The sequence below is a fragment of the Trichoderma camerunense genome (genome assembly GCF_050948025.1).
Source record: "Trichoderma camerunense strain CBS 138272 chromosome Unknown V8C40scaffold_5, whole genome shotgun sequence".
Lineage (NCBI taxonomy): Eukaryota > Fungi > Ascomycota > Sordariomycetes > Hypocreales > Hypocreaceae > Trichoderma > Trichoderma camerunense.
This window is the reverse complement of record NW_028145365.1, coordinates 1,344,911-1,367,561: the sequence shown is the minus strand read 5'-3', so window position 1 is coordinate 1,367,561 and position 22,651 is coordinate 1,344,911. Positions and strand designations below refer to the sequence as shown.

Here is a 22,651-nt window from a genome sequence, read left to right as displayed (position 1 = left end):
ATGCCAGCTTCTGTCAGTGAACCAGCATATGTGTATTATCCTTCGGGTTCATGGGCGACTATGCTACCAATTCAGCGAAACGCCTCCCATCTTGGTATTCAACTCGTTGATCATGGGTGTCGTCACCGCTTGCTCGTGAAGCATCTTGGTCTTCAGCTTCGTGCGAGTCCAGAACACGGGGCAGTCGTGGCTATCGCATGTGACCTCTTGCAGAGGGCTGATCCCTTCACAGCTTTGGCATACACGTAGTGTCTCGTCGTATTTGCGCTCCGCTTCTGTGAGTCTCGATTGCAGCGCCAGCAGCGAGGCAGGTATCCCGGCAAGGCAGAAGCGGCACAGCGATGACTCCGTGGTGCCGGCGATTTTCCTTCCGCAGACCATGCAGTTTACCGACTGCATGTATGCCTCCAACGTCCGCTTCTTATGTCCCGCCCCTTGGGTCCGATGAATGCGCCGTATCTTTGGCATCGTGTCGTACCACTGCCTCACGTTGGCGCCAACAAGGTTAAATATGCGCTCCAGTGGCGGTATCAAGTTCTTGGAGATGTAGTAGTCTGCATCCAGCTGCCAGTGAGGGTTGCGGAGAAGCTCCTCCGGCGAGACACATCGATCGATGAGCCGAGCACCTGGTGCTCCAGTGATTACCACATACGGGACTCGTTCGCCATACTGCGGCTCTGCTCTGGCATCTTGCAACATCTTTCTTGCACTAATCATTGCTCCTGCAGGTGGTAGGCCGTTCTCAGCGTAGGAACCGAGACGGACTTCCTTGGCAAAGCAAAAGTCTTGAATTGATACTTTGCCACGCATCATCTTTTCGCATTGCTTCTGAAAGTAATCCTTGACTTGGCTCAGGTCCGCCGTCTCAAAGAGGAGCCTCAGCGCCTTCTCTTCGATTTTCTGCTCCGCGGGAGTCCCATCACGGCGGACAGTTTCTATCCCTTTGGCGTCAAACTCGGGCTTCGCCTGATCCTTGCTCTCGTACTTGTACCCAACATAGCGTTTTTTGGCAAGTAGTACGCAAGGGTGGTAGACCTTTTCGAATTTGAGCTTGATTGGTTTCGGGTTCCTTTCTGTGATGGCCTGGGCAATCTCTTGTCCGATGACAAAAGCTTCATCTCTTGATCGCCCTTTGAGGTAGATGAAAAGACTGTCAGTATCTCCATACACCACCTCGGCGCCCCATCGCTCCACCGAATGAATATAAGCAGTAGCTCTCTCCAGCGTCTCGCGGCCAGTTTGTACAATGCTGTCCGCAATTTCCGAGCACGGCATCCGACCCGAGAACGAGGCCGACGTGTAGCCATAGGTGACATTAGCGAGCAACTTCAAGGCAAGCTGCCTGTTGTTCAACAGCTGCTGTAGAGCTTTATCATCTTTGTCCTGCTTCATCCCGCTCTTGACCATTATTCTCGTCTCCAAGATTTCCGTTAACATCTTGGCGAGCAGAGATCTCCGAACCTCGGGTTTCACAAACATCATCCCATTTGGAGCGATATTGATGTGATCTTCCAACAAGCTCAATAGGCCATCTTGTCTTTTATACTCGGCAAAACCCATCTTACTCTTACCGCGCCAATCCGTGATGCGCCCCAAGAAAGTCGAGTAGCAATAATTATACGCAATCATAACGCTAGGGTACAGACTTTGGAAATCAAGCACAAGCAGAGGGCTGCTGTAAAAGGCACTCTGAGGCTCCATTACCAATGGCAAGCACTCGAGAGCATTCTGTTGGCCAACTTGCTTACGACTTGGAGAGACTAGGATAAAGTTCTCTGGCTTTGCAATCCTAAACATGATAGATTCAACCTTGAACTGCGAGCCACGGGAGAACACGGAGAAGAAGTCGACGCCAAGAAGCCTTGCCTGCTCGCTAGTCCTCGAGATTAGTTCGTTGGATTCAAGAATCTCCAGGTCCAGTCTAGTCCGTGTCCGATAGTATTTCAGAAGCCTGGTCAAGTCCTGCACTTTGCCGCTGCGATACCAGGACGTGAGAGACTTCCACGAGTAATGTGGTATTCGACGCTGCAAAAGATGCCACACCACATTTTCCATGGTATACTGGAGAAGATTTACTTCACCACGCATGGCTCTCCATATATTGATCATGTGCCTTCCCGTTACCCGAATCGTCGAGGTCGTATTGAAGCCCCATTGATCGCTATCCTTTCCAAAACGGCCTTTTGACTGTGCCTTCATCCTGGAAAATTCATTGCAAAGGTCGTAATCATACTTTAGCCTTCCCCGTTCAATTAGGTAGCCCCATGAGCCCCCGTGGACTTCGTAACCAGTTAGTATATCTGGGTCATAAAATCTGACAATCTCAACCATTCGATTAAGTAGATCCAACTCTGATGGCTCTTGAATGACTTCATCAGGCACCACGTTTCTCACTTGGCTAGCTAGAACATCGTCGCGGGAGAGAACAACGATCCCAGATTTGGACGATCCTTGGAGTTCACGTGCAGCGTTACCCATTGCCTCATCGTCTTTCCAATGCCAAAAAATGCACTGAATCTCGTCCTCCTCAGGATTGGGGACGAAGTTCCCTCTTGTATTTACATGGATTTCGAGGCTCATTGTGCTCATGTATTGAGCCTCATGCGGTACAGCCGACGAGGGCTGTTTTTGGCTATACTTAAAGTCATACTTGGATTTTGGCGTTGGTCCGTCTATTTGAGAGAGCCATGGCCGGCTTAATCTTGGTTTGGTCGTTACGACGCCGGCGGCATCATTCTGAATCAGCCACCCGGCAACTTCTTCGTACGAAGGAGGGGGTTGCGCAATCTCCCAGCTTCTCCACGAGCAGAGCTTCTTCAATCGCTGGTCTTCGTGCCTCATGCGAACTTTCTGGGAGAGCCCTGTCTCGGCATTTTGGCTCCAGACTTGTGAAGAATTGCCGGTTGGGTCAAACTCGGGTAGGAATGGTAGGGTATCACTGATGAGCTGAAACTCCTTACCGGCATATTCCCGCCGTCGCAATGAAAGGTCTTTCTCATTGCTATAGAAGGCATCCTGGTATATGACTTCTGGTAGGCCATGTTCGCTATTCCAGGTAACATCGGCAGCAGAGGGTGGAGGGATAGCATAAGTCACAACGTGGCCAACAGCTTTGGATCTCTCCTCCTTGAAATTGCGCTGCGATGACCGGGGAATGCTGGTAGATTGAGACAAAGGTTGTGGTTGGTAAAGAAAGCTTGGTTCATCTGCGCCTCTTAAAAGGGACGAAGATTTCTCCGGGGATGCAGAACTATGTTTAGCCTTTTTGGTGAAGTTATCGTTCGGTGGCCACGATGCCGTCCGTTTGTTGACTGCTTTGATCCCTTGACTAGTCACAGCTCTTCCACCACGTTTATGGGTAAGCTGGTTGCGCTGCGCTGCTTCAACAAGCCTAGATGGTACGGGGATTCGTGTGATCTGGCCAGTTGAAAAACCGCTTTCAACAACCCCTAGGATCCGCATGTTGAATCCCACAGTTTCGGGCTTTTTGCCGAATTCCACCCTCCTGGGGTTAAGCGACAAGTGATCGATATTTTTCATTGGTTCATCCCCATGCTCCTTTCCAATCTCTTGTTCTAATTGTTCTAAATCGGATGCATCCGAATCCGCTGCGAGAAGGTCATCTTCATCTAGCTGAGATAGCTGGAGTTTCGCTTCATCAACCTCGATACTGCTACTAGGATCCTTGTTTGCCTGTGCTGCACTGGGAGAGAGCCCAAGTATAGGCAATATATTAGAAGGGTAGAGATCTTCAACAGACTGTAACGCTGTTTTAATGGAGCTTTCCTGGAGTAACGGTTTCAAAAAGGTATCTAGGCTTAACTCTGACTCGTCGCATTGCTCTCTTTCTTTGGAAATCAAGAAATCTACCTTTTGGCGATACTCTTCTTCATGCATCCAAGCCTGCAGTTGGGATAATCGAGAGTCCGCCGCCGACATCGACACTAGGGCCTCTCGTGGAAAAGAAGATCCGAAATGCTGGGCAAGCGTCTGGCCGGATGGAATTTGGCGTTGGCGCCTTCGAGCCTCGGCCTTCCAAAGTCCAGCCATACTAGAGACAAGCTTTAAATCCCCGGCTGGGGGATTTATAAACTCGGTAAAGTCATGGTGAAGTCGTCGCTCCTGGACCTTTCCTCTGTTGGCGATACTTTGGGCAGCGATATCGACTTCAATCGAACAATAACTTTCTCGCGGGAGTGTGAGTTCATTCGTGATGAACGCAACAGGAACAGTGTGCTCATTCCAGGAATGTGAAGACGTGGGACTATTCGCATCGTGTGCAGGAACTGGAAATCTGAAATACGTTTGCGACGATTCGATGTAATCACATCCATATAGGTTGTAGTCGACCATGAACTGGAGAAGATACTGGAGATGTGCCTCGTAGGGCTGAAACTTTCGCTTCAAGATAACGCCTTGCTGAAGTAGATCCGCCAACCGTGTCATCACAAGAGGATTGAACATGTAGATCTTGAGGAAGGGCTTATAGCCGACAGAGTACCCATAGAACGGTATTCCTTTCACCAGTGTGATCCGCGCAACATACTTCACCTTGTCTCCATATTGATCGCGTCGGTAACTTATGCCCAGCGCATGATCTATGGAGAGGTGTAGGCGGTATATAAACGCCCCAACTATAGACGGCATCTTTTAGCAACAAGGTAGGCGGGTGCCACACTGCATAACTCACCTATATCTTGATTCAAGTCGCCACCGTATTCCACATATAGATAAGGGAATACTCCGTGCACATGAGCGCAAACCTTCTGGCCGAAATCTGTTGAACCAAATATCCGAATAACGGGAACTCTGGTAACATTCAAGGGCGGGGCTTCCTGGGTGTCATTGCGAAGTGGCGGATCATGCCTACTTGGTAGCGCTTGGTAATGATCAATACAATTCAGACGGAGGCGGAACAAGCCCATTCTTCTCAGCGAACAGATCCATAGGACTACGCTTGACTCGAGAACAGCCGGAGAGTGAACGATTGCATTGCTTCGCGATTATCACAAGCTCATGAAAGAGGCGTGTCAACTCGCGTCATTGGTGGGGGTTCTCAAGCGCGTGATCACGTGCTGATAATGGCATATCAATCCGCTTTACTGACATTCGAGATGCTTGTTTCGCGACCAAGATCTCAACCTTTCTGAGCTTGTCCCGTTTCTTCACAAAGTCGATACATCACACATATCATCCCGCTCCCTTCCGTTGCACCTTGGATCTTGCAAAAAAGAATCGGCTTTACCTTCATATCATCCCGCTCTCTCAAGAACCATGCCGCCGCCGCCGCCGCCTCGAAAATCGGAAACAGGCGCCGCCTCCAAGGAGGAGAACATTTACATCCCATCTTTCATTAGCAAACGGCCATTTTATGCCGGCGAAGAAGGTGATGACAATGATTACCTCAAGCATCAGCGTCGCGAAGAGAAGAATGAAAAGTCGCAATGGTACGATCGTGGGAAGAAGGCTGGACCAGCCGCGACAAAGTACCGAAAAGGTGCCTGCGAAAACTGCGGTTCAATGACACATAAAGCCAAAGACTGTCTGAGCCGACCACGAGCAAAGGGTGCCAAGTGGACGGGCAAGGATATTCAGGCAGACGAAATTATCCAAGATGTCAACCTTGGGTGGGATGCAAAGCGAGATCGCTGGAACGGGTACGATGCTAGAGAATACCGCAAAGTAATCGACGACTACAACCAAATGGAGGATCTACGAAAACAAGCCAAAAAAACCACCGATGGCGACGATGACGACGAGAAGGATGACGGCGATAAATATGCTGAAGAAAACGACATGAGCAAGCATCAAAGCACGGCAACCAGACAACTTAGAATACGAGAAGACACTGCCAAGTATCTCCTCAATCTTGACTTGGAATCTGCAAAGTATGACCCCAAAACCAGAGCACTCGTCAATTCAGGCGCAACGGCAGACAAAGCAGCCGATTTATTTGCAGAAGAAGGCTTCATGAGATCCTCTGGTGATGCTGGTGACTTCGAAAAGGCGCAAAGGTATGCGTGGGAAGCACAAGAGAAAAGCGGTGATACATCACAACACTTGCAAGCCAATCCAACGGCCGGTGCCTTCTACCGTAAGAAGCAAGCGGAAGAGGCAGAGCAGAAGCGCATGGAGCGGGAACAAAAACTCTTGGACAAGTACGGGAGCGATGGGCATAAAGCAATGCCGGCCGCACTGCGCAATATGGCCATTGCGGAATCTGAAACGTTTGTTGAGTACGATGAGGCAGGTCTTATCAAGGGAGCCCCTCTCAGGAGCGCAAAATCAAAATACGTGGAGGATACCCTGATCAACAACCATACATCTGTCTGGGGCAGCTGGTGGTCAAATTTCAAATGGGGCTATGCATGCTGTCACTCGTTCATCAAGAACAGTTATTGCACTGGCGAAGAAGGCAAAGAAGCATGGGAGGCTGCCGAGCGTCAGCGATTTGGTGCTCCTGCATTGGATCAGGAGGCTGAACCGGTGCCTACGGAGAAAGAAGAGCCTGAACCAGAATCAACGACCGAAAGCGTCAAGACCAAGAAGCGTACTCAGGCAGAGATGATGAATGGGGTCTCGGAAGCCGAAATGGATGAGTACCGCCGAAAGAGAACCGTTGCCCAGGATCCGATGGCAAAATTGCTAGGCACAGACGAGCTCTTAAGCTGAAGGACATCACTTTGTACATAAACTTAATCATCATTGTTAGCGATCTTCTGGCATATACATATTTCTTTACAAAACCAATACCCTCGCCAGACATTTTACGGACATCAAAATGTACTTCATTCACAGCAGACGTGGGATTCCATTTTCACGAACGGCATGTCAAATCCCTGTGGTAATTACGTTTTCATGTTTTTTTTTTCAAATCATTCCATTGTATCCTTTGGCCAACGCCGAAAGCTAGGAAGAGAAACCTTTTTTCCCCTGCTTGTGATATCCTTCAGTCACCACCAGCTTCTTATGTAGGAGAGTCATTAGCACAATATGTGATGCAATTACTCGTCATCCTCCTCCTCCTCGCCATCCTCGCCCTTCTCGGCGGCCTTGGCCTTCTTTCTGCGGACACGACCAGCACGGCCGCTGCCGAATGGTGAGGTCAAGGCGAAGTCAATGTGCTTCTGGGAGTCGAGACGGACAATGAAAGAGGGAACATTGACGATCTGCTTGCCGACGCGGATGTGGCGCTGGCGGATCAGAACACGGGCGTGGTGGATGGACTTGGCAAGGCCGAGCTTGTAGACGCAGGTCTGCAGGCGGCGCTCCAAGAAATCCTCAATCTTCAGGGCGAGCACGTAATCGAGCTTCATGCGAGACTCGTCGAGGACACCGACACGGACGAGACGGCGAATCAGGGCATTGCCTTCGAAAAGTCGCTTGGGGTCCTTCTCGTCGAGGGTAAGAAGCTGACTGCAAGGAATCGACCATTAGTTTGAAAAACGCTTCGAGGTGGCTACGGCAACAAAAACTTACCGGGCAGCACGACGGATCTTGGACAGAGTCAAACCGACTCGCCAGACCTCACGCTTGTTGCGCAGGCCATATTCACCGACGAGCTTCAGCTCCGAGTCCCTGATGAAAACATGTCAGTTTCCTTGTCACAATCGACTTGAACAGAGCCATGCTCTAAGTTCAGTGGCCGGTGAATACTGACAGACGAGCAGACTCGAAGGGTCGACGAGGGACACGCGAGGTCTTGGAATGCGCACGAGGGGCCATTCTGTATAATAGTCAGAGATTATGACTTGGATCGTCAGAATTGAGATTTCTCAAGACTCACTTGACTTGCTTCCTGGAGTTGGTGGCTACTGGTGAACTTTTGCGCAGGTGATCTCGAAAATCATCTAGGTTGTGTGGATAGGAAATTTGGCGCCGAAATTCACCCACGTGACCGCCCGCAGCGAGCCCTAAGCCGGGCTACATGTGCCATTTCCACCAAATCGCACAAGCCTGCCCTATCACCACGGCGGAAAAAAAAAATTAAGTGGATTATCTAAGCATATTCGCTTCCACACGCCGTGCGTAATTTCACCACGCCAAATTAGCAAAGCTTCAACTCCATTCTCGTCAATCCTCGAACGAAATATCGACGGTAATCAGGCGCGATGGGTCACTCTTACGGAAAGCGAGCGGGCACCCGAGTTGGTCTATCCTATCTGTGATGGAGTGGTGATGTTGAAGAAGACGCTGTTGCTAACGGGTTTGCAGTATGCCTTCAGCAGGGACTTCCGCCAAAAGGGCATGATCGCCCTGAACACCTACCTGAAGGTGTACCAGTGAGTGCAGTCCGAGAAATCTCTGGCGCACGAAATCAAGCCAGCTAACAATTGCCCAGCGTCGGTGACATTGTCGACATCAAGGCCAACGGTGCTGTCCAGAAGGGGTAAGGAAACCTTGTGCTTGGGAGTCTGGACATTGCGAAATTCAAGAGGAAACTAACACACTTGGCAGTATGCCCTACAAGGTCTACCACGGCAAGACTGGCGTTATCTACAACGTCACCAAGAGCGCCGTCGGCATCATCATCTACAAGAAGGTCAAGCACCGCTACATCGAGAAGCGCATCAACGTCCGAATCGAGCACATCCAGCCCTCTCGATCCCGTGAGGACTTCATCAAGCGAGTCAAGGCGAACGCGGCCGCCAAGAAGCAGGCCAGAGCCGATGGCGTTACCGTCCAGGTTAAGCGACAGCCTGCTCTCCCCCGGGATGCCGTCACAGTCTCTCTGACTGACAACCCTCCTGAGACTGTTGTCCCTCTGGCATACGAAACCACTATTTAAAGGAAGGGTCGGCGTGGTGCTTGCTTCGGTTTTTCTTAGGGTGTTGCGTTCGGATGGAAAAAGAACTCAGCATGTGACCAAGGTCTGCATTTTTTTTATTTGATGTTCATAGCAAATGAGACAATATGACATCGAGAAAGAGTGCATTCATTCTCCGTGAATACTCCTCTTGGAAGAGTCGAGTATCCAAATACCTTGTACAGATTGTGCAGTGTCTCCCGTTGATTCCGTGGTGACTGGCTGGTTTTTGGATGCATTGGGGACTGATGTTGAAGACACAACCTAATAGACATGGTGATCATATGGCAATTTAATATCTCTCAAGCTCGAATTGTGAACTCGGGATAACAGTGGGCTCGACACTGGCTGTCTAAGTAAAGCATAACGTCTACTCATCCGAGCAGTCACTCTTTGCCGACTCAATTATGGGTATTTTCATTTGTTCCCTGTGTGAACAGCTTGATCCGCGAGCTCGCAATGGAAACTTGTTCAAAGCCATCATTACCTTTCATGGGGTAGGTCATGTGGATGGCATGCCAATTGGGCTGTATTGTTCCAATGCTGTTTTCCAATTGCAGGCCATATGCACCAATAGACTGTTACAATGACAGTTTTATTACAAGTGAGCTGAAGGATATACATTTGATACTATGTAATGTTTTACCATCATCGCCGTTTACACGAGGGCTGGTCTAAATTCCACAATGTTTGCGCACTCTAGTCCCGCACCGAACTACAAATCTGTTGCCTCCAACCAAACTACAGATCCCCCTCCTCTGATGATCAGCTCTCACACTGATCTGATCCATGATACTACTAGGTACCCAGGTAATTAATTACCCTGGAGGAATAAAGCAAGTATAATCTCATGACAAGATTATGTAATTTTGCTGCACAAAGGCTCAACCTCCTGATGCTTCTTGAAAGAAATCGGATTAATATTAAGACCGCGTCGCCCAGGTAATTAATGGCCCGCTAAGCCCCACATGGTGACGATGCTCGCCTGTCCGCAGCTTCAATCGCATTCGTCTTCCCTCCATTCCGAACTGGCCATAGTTCTGCCTCTCTGTGTGCTGCAGATTGGGCCATAATCTTTTTGATCAGGGGCAGTTCGGCTCTCCGGAAGCACTGCAAATTACAGCCTCACCGGTCCCTGTTCTTTAACCTCCAGCGCCTTGGGTGCGAGCTCTTGCGACTGCTCCATCGTGTGCCTCCTATCCAAGCTCCGCCGCCGAGCTCTTTGAGCTGTATTACGCCCACCATGGCTTCCATACGCACCACCGAGCATACCAAGTTTGTCAAGCCCGTTCCCCTAGATTTGTATCTAACTGTTCAAGACGACACTTGCTTATCTCTGTCTGTTGCACCAACTAGGACCGACCAGGAGCTTGCCGTTAGCATCAAGAAGGCTACCAACCCCGATGAAATCTCTCCCAAGCGCAAACATGTGCGAGCATGTATCGTCTATACGTGGGATCACCGGACCTCGCAGCCCTTCTGGGCAGCCATGAAGGTGTAAGTTGCCTTGGGACGCTCTGGTTTGTTTGCAGTAGCTTGTGCTGATTACGACGCCCCATCTCCATGCAGCCAACCCATTCTTGCCGACGAAGTCCAGACATTCAAAGCTCTGATCACTGTCCACAAAGTTCTGCAGGAAGGCCATCCTTCGGCTTTGAAGGAAGCAATGGCCAACCGTTCGTGGATTGATTCCCTGAACCGCGGAATGAGCGGAGAAGGAGTTCGAGGATACGGACCATTGATTCGCGAATACGTATACTACCTCCTTGCGAAGCTGTCTTTTCACCAACAGCACCCAGAGTTCAACGGCACTTTTGAGTATGAGGAGTACCTCAGTCTTAAGGCCATCAACGACCCGAACGAGGGATATGAGACCATTTCTGACTTGATGGTGCTGCAAGACAAGATAGAGCAGTTTCAGAAATTGATCTTTTCGCATTTTAGAAATGTTGGAAACAATGAGTGTCGAATTGCAGCTCTGGTGCCCCTGGTTCAGGAGAGCTACGGCATTTACAAGTTCATTACCAGCATGCTGCGCGCCATGCACTCCAGTGAGTCAAGACTCCCACCTGCAGAGAATGAGTACTGACCTGAGCCGTAATAGTCACTGGTGACGATGATGCACTGCAGCCCCTTCGTCAACGATACGACGCTCAGCATTATCGCTTGGTCAAATTCTACTACGAATGTTCCAACCTTCGATACCTGACAAGTCTCATCACAATCCCCAAACTGCCGCAAGATCCGCCGAACCTCCTTGCTACCGATGATGATGCCCCGGCCTTGCCCGCTAGACCAAAGCAAGAAATCGAGCGCCAGCCATCTCCTGCGCCAGCCCCCAAGTCGGAGGAGCCAGATGAGATTTCCGAATTTTGGAAGGGTGAACTGGATCGTCAAAACCGTGAATACGAAGAGCAACAGCGAGTTCTTGAAGAGCGACAGAGGGCTGCTCTTTTGGCGCAGCAACAGGCGCAGCAGCAGGCCCAGCGCGAGTTCGAAGAGCAACAGCGGCGTTTGATGGAACAGCAGCAGCGAGAACAGGAGGCGCTTCTTGCGCAACAAGCGCAATGGCAGACGCAAGGTCGCCTGGCCGAACTCGAGCGGGAGAACCTTAACGCACGGGCGCAATACGAGCGTGACCAGCTGATGCTACAGCAATACGATCAACGTGTCAAGGCTCTGGAAGGCGAGCTGATGCAAATTCAAAACAGCTATGGACACCAGATGAGTAGCAAGGATGACCAGATCAAAGCGCTGCAAGAGCAAGTCAACACTTGGAGATCAAAGTATGAGTCCCTCGCGAAGCTATACTCTCAGCTTCGACACGAGCACCTGGATCTCCTGCAAAAGTTCAAGGCAGTACAGCTCAAGGCCGCAAGCGCCCAGGAAGCCATTGAGAAGCGCGAAAAGTTGGAGCGAGAGATCAAGACGAAGAATCTTGAGCTAGCTGATATGATCCGAGAGCGTGACCGAGCTCTTCACGACAAGGATCGGGCCAGCGGAAGCAGCAAGGATGAGGTAGAGAAGCTCAAACGAGAGCTCCGCTTGGCGCAAGATCGGGCCGACAATCTTGAGCGTAGCAAGGGCAACGAGCTATCCACAATGCTCTCCAAGTACAACCGTGAGATGAGTGACTTGGAAGAGGCACTGCGGATTAAGTCCCGGGCCTTGGAGGAGGCTCAGAGCAAAATCCGAGATGGCGATTCCGATCTCGAACAGCTCCTGCGCGACAAAGAAGAAGAGCTTGAGGTGTACAAAGCAGGAATGGATCAGACCCTCATTGAGTTGAACGAGCTGAAGCAGAACCAGGGAGAGACAGATCATGCTTTGGACGGACAAATCGACGCATTGATCTTATCCAACTTGGATAAGATTAACGACATTATTGATTCAGTGCTGCAGGCCGGTGTCGCGCGAGTGGATGACGCTCTTTACGAGTTGGATTCGTCCATGCAAGCCGGTAACCAGAATGCGTCGCCAACATATGTCCTCTCTCAGATTGAGAAGGCGTCTGGAAGCGCAATGGAGTTTGCCACTGCTTTCAACAACTTCATCGCTGATGGACCTAACAGCACACACTCAGAGTTGATCAAGGCCATCAATGTCTTCTCCGGAGCTGTTGCCGATGTGTGCAGCAATACAAAGGGTGTGGTGCGCCTAGCGACGGATGACAAAAAGACCGACGCGCTGATGCAAGGCGCAAGGCAATCGGCCCAATCTACCGTGCAGTTTTTCAGGGGCTTACAGAGCTTCCGCTTGGAAGGCATGGAGCCACTGCAAAAGACAGACGTTGTCATCAACAGCAACAACGATGTGCAGATGAAGCTGCAGAAGCTCAACAAGCTGGTCGAGGGCCTCGCTCCTGGCTTTGGCAAGTTGATGAACAACAAGGGAGACTTGGGAGACCTGGTCGACTCCGAGTTGAGCAAAGCGGCTGACGCCATTGCGGCGGCGGCGGCTCGCCTTGCTAAGCTGAAGAACAAGCCTCGTGATGGATACACTTCGTACGAGGTCAAGGTGCACGACTCAATCTTGGATGCTGCTACAGCCATCACAACGGCCATCGCGGAGCTCATTCGCGCGGCAACGGCGACACAGCAGGAGATTGTGCAAGCCGGGCGAGGCTCATCATCGCGAACAGCCTTTTACAAGAAGAACAACAGGTGGACCGAGGGTCTCATCTCGGCGGCGAAGGCAGTAGCTTCGTCAACCAATACGCTCATCGAGACAGCGGACGGAGTCCTGTCCAACCGCAACAGCCCAGAGCAGCTGATTGTCGCATCCAACGACGTCGCAGCGTCTACGGCGCAGTTGGTGGCAGCTAGCCGAGTCAAGGCCGGCTTCATGTCCAAGAGCCAGGATCATCTGGAGCAAGCTAGCAAGGCTGTTGGAGCAGCATGCCGATCGCTGGTGCGCCAAGTCCAGAGCATGATTCGTGAGCGAAGCCAAGAGGAGGACCAGGTAGACTACTCCAAGCTTGGAGCACATGAGTTCAAGGTTCGCGAGATGGAGCAACAGGTAAGCCGACAATTGTTTCTATCTCTAAACACTGATGAACATGAGCTGACCGGAGTGACTTTTCACTTTTACCATCACAGGTGGAGATTTTGCAACTGGAAAACGCGCTTGCTTCAGCAAGACACCGTCTCGGCGAAATGCGGAAGATTTCCTACCAAGAGGAATAGAAGGCTGTTCCCTCTTTTCTTCTTCTCTGTCTGCGAGCTTCTTGAACATAACAACATTTACCAATGTAGTCCTGATATCCTGATCGTTGCTTTCACGGCCTAGTCATTTTGGTGATATTACTGTGTATTTCGTCATGTTTTTATCCATAGAAGATGCGTCCTATTAATGGTTTACTTTTCCCATGCTCAGATTGTATCCTCAGGGTAAGATTATTTGGTGACAAGGTGTCTTGATGCACATGCTACAGTTTCCCTCGCGCATGGCTAGTCAACCTCCGTTCCGCTCCTCAGGATGTTATCCAGTTTCCCCCCTCTGTAAACTCAGTGACTCGGCCTTCTTCTTGAGCCCAACATATGCTGCGGCGTAATCTGCAGCCAAGGCCATATCCCCCAGTACTTTCATGATTACGGCCTTCTTCGCCATCATCTCACATTGGCTGTTGATATCTTCAATGCTGGAGTACTCGTCAAATGCCCTTTGGACCGCCATCGCCGCCCTATTTAAATATTCATCGCGTCGTTGGATAGCTGCTTTTGTTGCTTCACTTCCCCTGCTTTCCCGGTCCCGTTTTGGGGCCTCTCCATCTTCACTAGCTCTGGTTTCGTCTTGGGACTGGCCTGCTAGTCCCATATTAGCATCAGCGAGGTATGCATATAGTTTCGCTGCGAGGGCTGGAGATTCGCATTCTAGACTGCGCGGTAATGCAGCAGTGAGAAGCTGTGTGGCGGCTTCGAATTCCCCCATGGATACCAGTATATTAGCTATGGCGCCGATTGACGCCCAGAGCAGAGACATCAGCCTCGCCCGTGAACACAAGTTTGCCGCTCGGAGAGCAACCGAAAATGCACGCTGAGACCGTCCACATCGATCTAGAAGCGAAACTTTGATAAGAAGTGCCTTGACACGCAGGCATATGTCCCTATTCTCATCTTGAAGCTCCGATATCATCTTGTCTACTTTTTCAGAGGCTGATGATAGGTCTCCACGGCGTGTCAAGTAGTCTATATGTGCGGTGTCAATCACAAAGGCCAGGTCGGGTTCGAAGTCGTCGCCCTTGGATTGGAGAAACTGATCCAAGAGCTGCTCTGCTCCATCCAAGTTACCATGATGTAAGTCCCTTTTGAGTCGTATAATCCCCCTGTATTTATACCAATACTGGCTAGGCTTCCATGAGCGCAACGAGTTTTCGTCGACGTTGTCAAGAACTTCCATGGCCTCGCGATATTTCCCCTGGTCGAGAAGCGCTAGACAGAACCGGCTGAGTATCTTGAGCTCGTCATCGAACATGGAATGGTAGGTGTGACAACGTAAAAAGATCTCACACGAGACGGCGGCTAGATGGCCTAGGCCGAGCCTACCCCAGAGCGACGAGTACAAGCTGAGGTGCGCCCCAAACATGCCTTTCATATTCTTTTCCACGATAATCTGCGAGCTTCTTACCATGTGTTCAAGGGCGGTCGCGATGCTGTCGCCGTTGATAAGGCAGAGTTTTGCCTCGCTTAGCAGCACAGAACTCCAGAGAGTCCACATCCCAGATTCTCTGGCCTTGACTCGGAGGAAGGCCAGCGTTTCTTTCCCCGTACCGAGCAGGTTATCTGATTGTAGACCACGAATGAGCTCTGGATGTGCCTGTCCAAAGTGGAATAACCAATTTAGGGAGAAGTTGAGGCAAGTCATATCGCGGTTTTCCCTCGCCACGGTTACTGTCTCAAGCATCGCCGTCATGGCTTCCTTATAACAGCCAAAGTCGGCTTGCAAAACAGCCAAATTCATCAGAGCGTACTGGTAAAAGAGACGATCACGATGCTGCATTGTGTAATCGAAATAACGGTGTAGAAACTCGAATGCAGTCGGATAATCTCCAGCTCTCCAAGCATCAAGGAAGCTGAACACGTATTTTTAGCACGCCATCAGAAGACAAAGAGCAAATAGACAGAGCACAGGCTTACGTGATATAGTGTGTAAGACTTGGGATCAGGAAGGTATCGTTAAGGAGGTCGTGAAACTGGTGCCGAATCTCCAAAGGTATCCTGTTGCCGTACTCTGCGTATTAAACCGTCAGCAAAAACATATGGCGATGGATCAGGAGAATTGGTCTCCATGTTGTTGGCAGCCTTACTCTGCATCTGCTCAATTTGAAAGTCTAGTAGATTTTCAACGTCTTCTAAGCTGACGGGAAGTGTTCCGGTGCGATCACCCGCCAACATGTCGCCATATGCTACTGATGCCAAGCCCGCAACCTTGTCGACATCCCAATCCTCCAGCTCGCCACGCAGCAACACATTGTCGAAGCTGTATCTGCTAAAGTCCGGGTTCTTCCGTTTCTGGTAGTGAGATGTCGGCTGTCGATAGCGGACAAAATCCTTCCATAGCTCGGCACAGTCATGGAACTGAAGACGTTGGTATTCAAGGCGAGCTCTGCGGATGAAAGCACCAAGAGGAGAGTTGTGAGAGAGCTTGACGCCCAGCTCGGGTGCGTCAGGATCTAGGCCTTCTTTTCGAAGCTCCTCCTTTGATTTGGGAAACATTGACGAAAGATTTGCGAAGAAATCTTCAAGTGCGTGAAGCGAATCAATCCCCCACAGATTATTGAGAAATTGGTCCCATAGTCTCTTCCCGGGTAAGCCCATCAACAATGGATAGCTGCTAAGAAGCTTTTCAAAGTCTTTAATCGAGACCACCAGACTGACGGCGCGTTCAGCCTTTGTCCATCTCGCCGCTTGGCTTGTAGAAGGGCCGTTGGGATCGTAGCCTATCATATGAGACGCAATGAATGACAGGACAGGCACGACTGCATCGCTGGGGATCGCCTCTTCAACGTAGAGCTCAACGAGGACAAGAAGGCCAACCTTGGCCGGCGTGAGATATCGCGACATGGTGAATCTTGAGACACCCGGTCTGGAATAGAATACTGGGAATCCTGCGACTACCAGCAGGTGGAATCGTGATTGTAAAGCCCAGCCCGGAAAGCTCAATGCTTTTCCATATTACAGCTAGCTGGCAGCTTAGCGTGTGAGACTTTGCGTGAAGGTTGGACAAGGGAGCAATGCGGAGAACAATAGATCAAGAAGCGCCTCCGGTCAATTTCTTATTGACGCTTTCATGTCGGGGAAGCCAAGTATATTTGACGTGATATGAAGTATTAGAGGTAGTACCTTGGATAAGATAGCTGGACGCGTTGGAGGGAGTAAAGCGCTACTGAGGTATCTTGGAGGTTCAAAAACAGCTTACCTAATCCAAATATAACCTTTCTCAGATCGTGGGTGGCAGTACATACCAGATCGGGAGGAAGAAGCATTTCGTGAATGATGCCGGGATTTTCTCGGAGAATCATGGCCAAATATTGTACAACTCCTTTATTATTAAAATCTCAGTTACAAATATACCTAGCGGCGGTAAAAGTATGTGATCAGTAGAACAATGCAGCAATAGCAGGTGGGAGCTGGCTTTCTGCTGCGGGGCTGGGGTATAAATGGAGGCCATTCAGAAGCGTTGGACGTACGCAGTAGGTTAGTACTAGGTGGGGACACAGGGGAATAATGTACATTGAAAAAAGGTTCAAGCTCAGTCGCCATGTCACAAACACAACATGGAAGTCTCTCTCCTCAGCCACAGTGTAATCGATTGAAGCTCCAAGGGAAATATACAGAGCGGTCCCAAAAAGGGTAATCTACAAATACTAGCAGTTTTCCTCCGGGAGCCATTGTTCCAGCTTATTTGGTCTTGTCCTTGTTGTGGTAGTTGACGTTCTCGTTCCAGCTTTTTTCCAACATGGTTAGCACACGCATTTCGTCATAGTATTTTGCCAAAGGTGGGACGGCGATCGCAGTAAAACCCTGCTCTTGAGGACGAGCAGCAAAAGAACTTACAAGATAGTCTGTGATACTAGTTAGCATTCAGATCACAGAATTTACGGCAGGACGACGACTCACCTTGTCACCATCACCCCACTGGTAGTTCTTGGTGCGGATGTTCTGGTAGGGGTACTCGGTGCGCTCGGGCAGAGGAGGAAGATGGCTCCAGTGCTCCCAGTGCTCAGTCCACAGCCAGTAGGCATTGGCACCGGCGATAGCCAGCGCAGGAACGACGGCGCTTTGACCTTGTCAGCCTTCTTTGTCTTGATCCAAACGTATCCGGCGCATTCAAAGAGCTTTTCCCCTCATCCATCGCTGGGCGGCGTAGAAATTCGCTCAATCGAGAGCCGGCGGTGAACGTACTAGATGGAAATCTTCTTCCAGAGCTCTAGACACACAGTTAGAAGCTTCCCTCAAACCCAATTGGTGCGACCGGGACCTTGAACACTCACCAGTGGTGCCCTTGGCGTGTTCCTTGATGTGCTGGCGCTCAGCGATGAACTCGTTCTCGGCGGTGCTGGCAAAGCGGCGCTGCATGGGAGTGCGCAGCTGCGCAGCAAAGCGCGGGGCGTTGCGGGTAACCTGTCGGGCGGCAAACATCGTGGGCGATTGAATTCGTCGATGTTTGAGTCTATAAAGTGCAGATTGTGAGATCAGGTCATATTCGATGGAGCTTCGGCTAGACCAGGCCATGGATGCCTCAATCTCCAGGCCACCATCAATCTGATACTATCACGTGATCTCGTGACGTATTCGCGCGCAGAAGCTGGTAAGCTCTCGTGATGCGTGGGGCGGCTTCATCTGCCTGTCTTCTCTATGAATTGCTATGCAGTGCCTTGGCGGCGCATGTGAGCCTCTGCGACTGTATTACAACTGCCAATCCTTCCGATGTGATTGATTCTGGGCGCCATCAGTCGTTTAATGCGCACGGATCTCCTTTCGCTCAACCGCATTCTCCCGTCCTCGATTCTTCTCATCCCATTCGGCCCAGTGAAGCGGGATGTTCTCGTTGCGACACGCGGTGGAAGAGTGGCTAGATTGCGATAGTGTTCAAGAGTGAAGGAATAGTTCTAGGTAAGATGGGCTTTCGTATTACGACGTGGAACGGTAAGAACTTCAAAAATATCCGTTGACAATAACCACGACGCTGACAAATTTTAAGTCAACGGCATAAGGTCTGTCTCGCCATTTCTCGCACGCCTGCAGCGAATCTATAGACTTATACAATTGAAGAAATCCATTTGGGTATCAGCCATGGAGAGAAAAGCGTACTTTTCAGGTTCGTAAGGTATCCTGACCAAAGTCGGTCCGCTACTAATACGTCATCTCCCACCTAGGCGATGTTCGATATTCTCGAAGCCGACATTGTTGTGATGCAAGAGACCAAGATTCAGCGGAAAGACTTGACGGATGATATGGTTCTGGTTCCTGGGTGGGACGTATACTTCAGTCTACCAAGGCACAAGAAAGGTAGGTGCATTTAAGTCAACGTCGTCGTGGTGTCCACAGGAGTAGCAGGTAGCAGTTAACATGACGCTTCAAAGGGTACTCTGGCGTTGCCATATACACGCGAAATGCCACCTGTGCACCTATTAGGGCTGAAGAAGGCATATTGGGTGTGCTCTGTCCTCCCAAATCATCGACACAGTTCCGGAACCTCCCCAAAGACCAACAGATTGGGGGCTACCCAAGACCAGGGCAGCTCCCAGGAAACATCGACGAACTGCTACTGGACTCCGAAGGAAGATGCGTCATTCTCGAATTTCCTGCCTTTGTGCTCTTGGGTGTTTACAGCCCGGCTAACCGCGATGAGTCAAGGGTGGAATTTCGCATGGAGTTTCTGCAGGCCCTCGATGCTAGGGTGCGAAACTTGGTCGCTGAGGGCAAGGAGGTGGTCTTGGTGGGGGACTTGAACGTGAGTCGCTCCGTGCCCGACTCCACCAACGTTGTCGAGAACCTTCGAAAAGAAGGTCTGAGCATAGAGGAGTGGATGAACCTACCTTCACGCCGCCTCTTCAATCATCTGGTCTACGGAGGCACGGTGCAAGGAGATCGGGATGAAGGGCGGGAGCAGCCTGCGCTGTGGGATCTATGCAGAGAATTCCACCCCGCACGAGAGGGCATGAACACATGCTGGGATACGAAACGAAACACACGGCCGGCCAACAACGGCAGCCGCATCGACTACGTGCTTTGCAGCAATGGGCTGAAAGACTGGTTCACAGAGGCCAACATCCAGGAGGGCCTAATGGGATCTGATCACTGCCCAGTTTTTGCTACGCTAGCTGATGTCGTTACGACTGGCACCGAAAAGGTGCCGTTGCTGAACCTTGTCAACCCAGCTGGCATGATTGACAGGGACGGTCGACGCCTCCGTGAATGGCATCTCAAGGACGTCTTGCCTTTATCAGCCAAGCTGATTCCTGAGTTCGACCGGCGACAGAGCATCCGGGACATGTTTACGAAGAAAGCTGGCGCTAAGCCGTCGAGCTATTCTTCGTCACTGGCGCCTTCCAGCGCCACAGAGTCTACCCCAGAAGGAGAGCCAGTGGCCGACTTGGCACGCTTGGAGCAGACTGGCAGCCAGACGAAGACGACGACGAGCCACGCTCATCACAGGCTCGGACTGAGCGGCGCTAGCCACTCCGCAGATTCGAAATCGCCAACTGGGTCGGGGCCAGAGGCGCAATCCACAAAACGTGCTGCGGGGTCCGTCGATCGTGCTCAACCACCCTCTCCAAAACGCAACAAAGTGGGTGACACTGGTGCTAACACTAATCTGGGCGCCACGGAAAGGAAGAATGCCAGAAGCTCTCGCGCTGGCATCAAAGGCCAAAAAACTCTACAGGGCTTTTTTCAGCCCTCGCCCGCTAACCGGATGCCAGGGAGAAAGGACAGCGACACGACCACAAGTACCAGCGCCAGCGCCAGCGCCAATGCCAACGCCCCATCTTCTGGCGAGCAAACAACAACGCAGTCCTCTGAGCCCCTGTCGTCACACCAGGCCCAGCTAGCTTCCCCGGTTGCCAATCTGCCACTAGAGACAAGCGGCGGTAATTGGCCGGAAGGGTTGCCGGATTCAGCGTTTCCAGCCAAGTCAGCTCCTGAAGCCTCCACCCAGTCGATGGAAGCTGCTGCCAGAGTGTTTGATCCGATTCAAGCAAAGGAATCCTGGTCGAAACTTCTGGGAAGACGGATGCTTCCCCGATGCGAGCATAATGAGCCCTGTATCAGCCTCACCACGAAGAGACCAGGTGTGAATTGTGGTACGTCCTCTTTTTTTTTTCTCTTTTCCTTTCCTTTTTCCTTTTTTCTTTTTCTTTTCCTCCTTCTTCCCCTCCTCCACCTTCATGTTTTCAGCCGAGTCCAATGACTATTCCGAACATGGCTCTGGCATTTGGCGAGTTATTTTTATGCTTTATGCTTTTGCTTTTTGCTTTTGCGACTTTCAGTTGTTGGCTCGTTCGCTCTCACCACCACACCTCTTCTCTTAGTGGATGTTGTTGGTTGCTAGATTCAATGATGGAGACACGCCCTCACCCTTCTTGTTTGCCTGGACGCCATCATATTCACCACGTGCTCAGACAGGCTTGTGGCTGACGCTTGCTCCAGGACGGTCATTCTATATCTGCGCCCGACCACTAGGCCCCTCTGGCGAAAAAGAACGAGGCTCTGAGTGGCGTTGCGGTACTTTCATTTGGAGTAGCGACTGGAACGGATCACCATCGTAGCAGAGCGCTGGTTGCATTTGAGCTCGGATGCATCTGCGTACTGGGCTGCAGAGTCCGCGGCATTTTTCTTCCCATTAAGAGCACACAGGTCTGCTTGCTACTGTAACTGTTTTGGCGGCATTGGACTCGTATTCATGGTGTCCTGAAATGCCGAGTGGCATCCGTAATATTCCTCTACGAAAATCTACGGGATGTTCGGCGGCGTTCATGTGAAGAGAGTAGAGGTATATAGATTTAGTGTCTATGTCAGAAGAAGGTAACTAATAGATCTGGTATTGGCATTTGCTGAAGGAATAGGCCTGGGAGATCTAATGTCGATGCCTGAAGAAGTATATTTGGAACGCGATGCTTTGGGAGACTGCCGTGTATGATCTTGTAGAATAGAGATGAAGGAATCGTGGAATCTGAGTGTCTGTTGTCCTGTTACCTAACAGCTCTATATGGCAAATTAACAGCAATGAAGCTCAAGTAGAGCTAAGACTATGTACTAAGTACTTCAGGCGGACGCGTGATCTTGTGGCGACCAATCTGTCTCCAATCCAGCGATGCCCGCAGTCTGCCTCCCCTGCTTCTTCTTTGCTTGAGGCTTCCTCACCCTGTACTTGTAGTCAGGGTATTTTTGTTTGTGATTGCGCTTCTCTTGTTCTGCCAAATCGTTCCAAAACTTCTTCTCATGGGGTGGCTCGCTCTTCCACTTCGCAGAGATGAGAGTCGCTGAATGCAACGGTGCGTTAGCCTCTGTAGATACTGATGTTGTTGGGTACTGAGGCACACTTACAAAGCTCTGACGCCGTTATGCCTGGATAACATTTAGTGAATTCTGCTGAAAAAAACTGGCGGTATAAGATCCAACTGTTGCGAGGGCGTGGAATGCGTTTCGCTTCGTGCTGATCATTGCTCGGGAGATTTAACTTGGGTTCAGATTTATCTGGAAATCATTAGGGACGACTCTACTCTGTGTAACATTCCTGTTCTGCGCTTACCACAGAGAAAATGGAATACGCCGTAGCTGGATGTGTCCACGGTGGATCCTTCTGGGATTGGGCAGAGTCTGAACTTTTGCAGTATTTCATCATGGAAAACTCTGACTGGCTGTTGAACTTTGCGGCTATTGGAGGTAAGAGCATGATCATGATCGTTATTGTGAATTCATACCTGAAGTTCTCGGCGACTGTAGTGACTAGGTCTAAATCGAACGCTTCTGGAATGAACACATGAACATCTCCCTGAGATTCGCATCTCACGAATGTCATGGGGACATCTGGCAGAGTATTTTCGACTTGATCCGTGATATATCTCGGCTGCATGTTGAGTTATCGGCGAAGCAGTATAGTTTTAGAGACGATAATTTGAAGGTTGTTGGAATTATGCTGTAGGCCGGATTGCTTTGAAAAGTATCTGTATATGCAGTAGGAGGTACTAAGTTAATGATTCAGAGCTGTGGGGGTACAGAAGGAAGAAGGGGGGTCAACGAAAAGTGAAGCAAACCTGAAAACAGGCGAGGGGCGAAACAGTAAACGCAGGAAAAAAAAAAAAAACCTTGAAAGTCGAACTGCCAATATTCAACCAGTATC

General features: G+C 50.4%; 9 protein-coding genes across 9 annotated transcripts; 4 read left to right on the top strand and 5 right to left on the bottom strand.

Annotated features, from left to right (window-relative positions):
• Positions 1–4: 4 nt before the first annotated feature.
• Positions 5–5,005, bottom strand: V8C40DRAFT_177538 (DNA-directed DNA polymerase). Its single transcript, XM_083211687.1, has 2 exons — positions 4,691–5,005; positions 5–4,634 (listed from the first exon to the last, which is right to left on the bottom strand). Exons 1-2 carry the CDS (start codon positions 4,923–4,925, stop codon positions 64–66), a joined length of 4,806 nt encoding a protein of 1,601 aa, XP_083075685.1. The 5' UTR covers positions 4,926–5,005; the 3' UTR covers positions 5–63.
• A 127-nt stretch (positions 5,006–5,132) lies between these two features.
• Positions 5,133–6,790, top strand: V8C40DRAFT_177383 (mRNA splicing protein SLU7). Its single transcript, XM_083211685.1, has one exon. The coding sequence runs from the start codon at positions 5,275–5,277 to the stop codon at positions 6,670–6,672; it is 1,398 nt and encodes a 465-aa protein (XP_083075684.1). The 5' UTR covers positions 5,133–5,274; the 3' UTR covers positions 6,673–6,790.
• A 58-nt stretch (positions 6,791–6,848) lies between these two features.
• Positions 6,849–7,832, bottom strand: V8C40DRAFT_239403 (40S ribosomal protein uS4). Its single transcript, XM_083214633.1, has 4 exons — positions 7,787–7,832; positions 7,661–7,726; positions 7,480–7,578; positions 6,849–7,416 (listed from the first exon to the last, which is right to left on the bottom strand). Exons 2-4 carry the CDS (start codon positions 7,723–7,725, stop codon positions 7,005–7,007), a joined length of 576 nt encoding a protein of 191 aa, XP_083075683.1. The 5' UTR covers position 7,726; positions 7,787–7,832; the 3' UTR covers positions 6,849–7,004.
• Positions 7,833–7,975: 143 nt separating this feature from the next.
• Positions 7,976–9,425, top strand: V8C40DRAFT_239400 (60S ribosomal protein eL21). Its single transcript, XM_083214632.1, has 4 exons — positions 7,976–8,147; positions 8,215–8,282; positions 8,342–8,389; positions 8,458–9,425. Exons 1-4 carry the CDS (start codon positions 8,112–8,114, stop codon positions 8,786–8,788), a joined length of 483 nt encoding a protein of 160 aa, XP_083075682.1. The 5' UTR covers positions 7,976–8,111; the 3' UTR covers positions 8,789–9,425.
• Positions 9,426–9,800: 375 nt separating this feature from the next.
• Positions 9,801–13,672, top strand: V8C40DRAFT_239398 (ANTH domain-containing protein). Its single transcript, XM_083214631.1, has 5 exons — positions 9,801–10,081; positions 10,163–10,303; positions 10,376–10,857; positions 10,911–13,324; positions 13,405–13,672. Exons 1-5 carry the CDS (start codon positions 10,050–10,052, stop codon positions 13,489–13,491), a joined length of 3,156 nt encoding a protein of 1,051 aa, XP_083075681.1. The 5' UTR covers positions 9,801–10,049; the 3' UTR covers positions 13,492–13,672.
• V8C40DRAFT_239395 (anaphase promoting complex subunit 5) lies at positions 13,588–16,662 on the bottom strand. Its single transcript, XM_083214630.1, has 3 exons — positions 15,612–16,662; positions 15,442–15,535; positions 13,588–15,377 (listed from the first exon to the last, which is right to left on the bottom strand). The coding sequence occupies exons 1-3, from the start codon at positions 16,366–16,368 to the stop codon at positions 13,787–13,789; spliced, it is 2,442 nt and encodes an 813-aa protein (XP_083075680.1). The 5' UTR covers positions 16,369–16,662; the 3' UTR covers positions 13,588–13,786.
• Positions 16,663–16,902: 240 nt separating this feature from the next.
• Positions 16,903–17,976, bottom strand: V8C40DRAFT_239391 (cytochrome c oxidase subunit VIa). Its single transcript, XM_083214629.1, has 5 exons — positions 17,799–17,976; positions 17,710–17,734; positions 17,425–17,584; positions 17,362–17,369; positions 16,903–17,251 (listed from the first exon to the last, which is right to left on the bottom strand). Exons 1-5 carry the CDS (start codon positions 17,944–17,946, stop codon positions 17,206–17,208), a joined length of 387 nt encoding a protein of 128 aa, XP_083075679.1. The 5' UTR covers positions 17,947–17,976; the 3' UTR covers positions 16,903–17,205.
• Positions 17,977–18,153: 177 nt separating this feature from the next.
• On the top strand, positions 18,154–21,561 carry V8C40DRAFT_239385 (Endonuclease/exonuclease/phosphatase). The gene is made up of 6 exons (XM_083214628.1): positions 18,154–18,453; positions 18,509–18,521; positions 18,580–18,625; positions 18,684–18,816; positions 18,891–20,612; positions 20,959–21,561. Exons 1-6 carry the CDS (start codon positions 18,426–18,428, stop codon positions 21,075–21,077), a joined length of 2,061 nt encoding a protein of 686 aa, XP_083075678.1. The 5' UTR covers positions 18,154–18,425; the 3' UTR covers positions 21,078–21,561.
• Positions 21,562–21,573: 12 nt separating this feature from the next.
• V8C40DRAFT_263916 (mating type 1-2-1 protein) lies at positions 21,574–22,384 on the bottom strand (the record flags this gene model as incomplete). Its single annotated transcript, XM_083219508.1, has 5 exons — positions 21,574–21,791; positions 21,856–21,876; positions 21,931–22,005; positions 22,061–22,185; positions 22,233–22,384. 5 exons carry the CDS (start codon positions 22,382–22,384, stop codon positions 21,574–21,576), a joined length of 591 nt encoding a protein of 196 aa, XP_083075677.1.
• Positions 22,385–22,651: the final 267 nt, after the last annotated feature.

Bases quoted from the DNA above. Each gene is read 5' to 3' on its own strand.
- V8C40DRAFT_239391 (XM_083214629.1), bottom strand. From the start codon at position 17,946: ATGTTTGCCGCCCGACAGGTTACCCGCAACGCCCCGCGCTTTGCTGCG. The intron at 17,735-17,798 runs GTGAGTGTTCAA...CTGTGTGTCTAG, and splicing joins ACACGCCAAGGGCACCACTG to AGCTCTGGAAGAAGATTTCC. The intron at 17,585-17,709 runs GTACGTTCACCG...ACAAGGTCAAAG, and splicing joins TGGAAGAAGATTTCCATCTA to CGCCGTCGTTCCTGCGCTGG.
- V8C40DRAFT_239400 (XM_083214632.1), top strand. From the start codon at position 8,112: ATGGGTCACTCTTACGGAAAGCGAGCGGGCACCCGA. The intron at 8,148-8,214 runs GTTGGTCTATCC...ACGGGTTTGCAG, and splicing joins GAAAGCGAGCGGGCACCCGA to TATGCCTTCAGCAGGGACTT. The intron at 8,390-8,457 runs GTAAGGAAACCT...CACACTTGGCAG, and splicing joins AACGGTGCTGTCCAGAAGGG to TATGCCCTACAAGGTCTACC.
- V8C40DRAFT_239403 (XM_083214633.1), bottom strand. From the start codon at position 7,725: ATGGCCCCTCGTGCGCATTCCAAGACCTCGCGTGTCCCTCGTCGACCC. The intron at 7,579-7,660 runs GTCAGTATTCAC...TGTTTTCATCAG, and splicing joins CCCTTCGAGTCTGCTCGTCT to GGACTCGGAGCTGAAGCTCG. The intron at 7,417-7,479 runs GTAAGTTTTTGT...GATTCCTTGCAG, and splicing joins AAGATCCGTCGTGCTGCCCG to TCAGCTTCTTACCCTCGACG.
- V8C40DRAFT_177538 (XM_083211687.1), bottom strand. From the start codon at position 4,925: ATGGGCTTGTTCCGCCTCCGTCTGAATTGTATTGATCATTACCAAGCG. The intron at 4,635-4,690 runs GTGAGTTATGCA...TGCCGTCTATAG, and splicing joins CGACTTGAATCAAGATATAG to TTGGGGCGTTTATATACCGC.
- V8C40DRAFT_239398 (XM_083214631.1), top strand. From the start codon at position 10,050: ATGGCTTCCATACGCACCACCGAGCATACCAA. The intron at 10,082-10,162 runs GTTTGTCAAGCC...TGCACCAACTAG, and splicing joins CGCACCACCGAGCATACCAA to GACCGACCAGGAGCTTGCCG. The intron at 13,325-13,404 runs GTAAGCCGACAA...TTACCATCACAG, and splicing joins TTCGCGAGATGGAGCAACAG to GTGGAGATTTTGCAACTGGA.
- V8C40DRAFT_239395 (XM_083214630.1), bottom strand. From the start codon at position 16,368: ATGTCGCGATATCTCACGCCGGCCAAGGTTGGCCTTCTTGTCCTCGTT. The intron at 15,536-15,611 runs GTAAGGCTGCCA...TTTAATACGCAG, and splicing joins TCAAATTGAGCAGATGCAGA to AGTACGGCAACAGGATACCT. The intron at 15,378-15,441 runs GTAAGCCTGTGC...ATACGTGTTCAG, and splicing joins AGTCTTACACACTATATCAC to CTTCCTTGATGCTTGGAGAG.
- V8C40DRAFT_177383 (XM_083211685.1), top strand. From the start codon at position 5,275: ATGCCGCCGCCGCCGCCGCCTCGAAAATCGGAAACAGGCGCCGCCTCC.
- V8C40DRAFT_239385 (XM_083214628.1), top strand. From the start codon at position 18,426: ATGGGCTTTCGTATTACGACGTGGAACG. The intron at 18,817-18,890 runs GTAGGTGCATTT...GACGCTTCAAAG, and splicing joins TCTACCAAGGCACAAGAAAG to GGTACTCTGGCGTTGCCATA. The intron at 20,613-20,958 runs GTACGTCCTCTT...CGCTTGCTCCAG, and splicing joins GAGACCAGGTGTGAATTGTG to GACGGTCATTCTATATCTGC.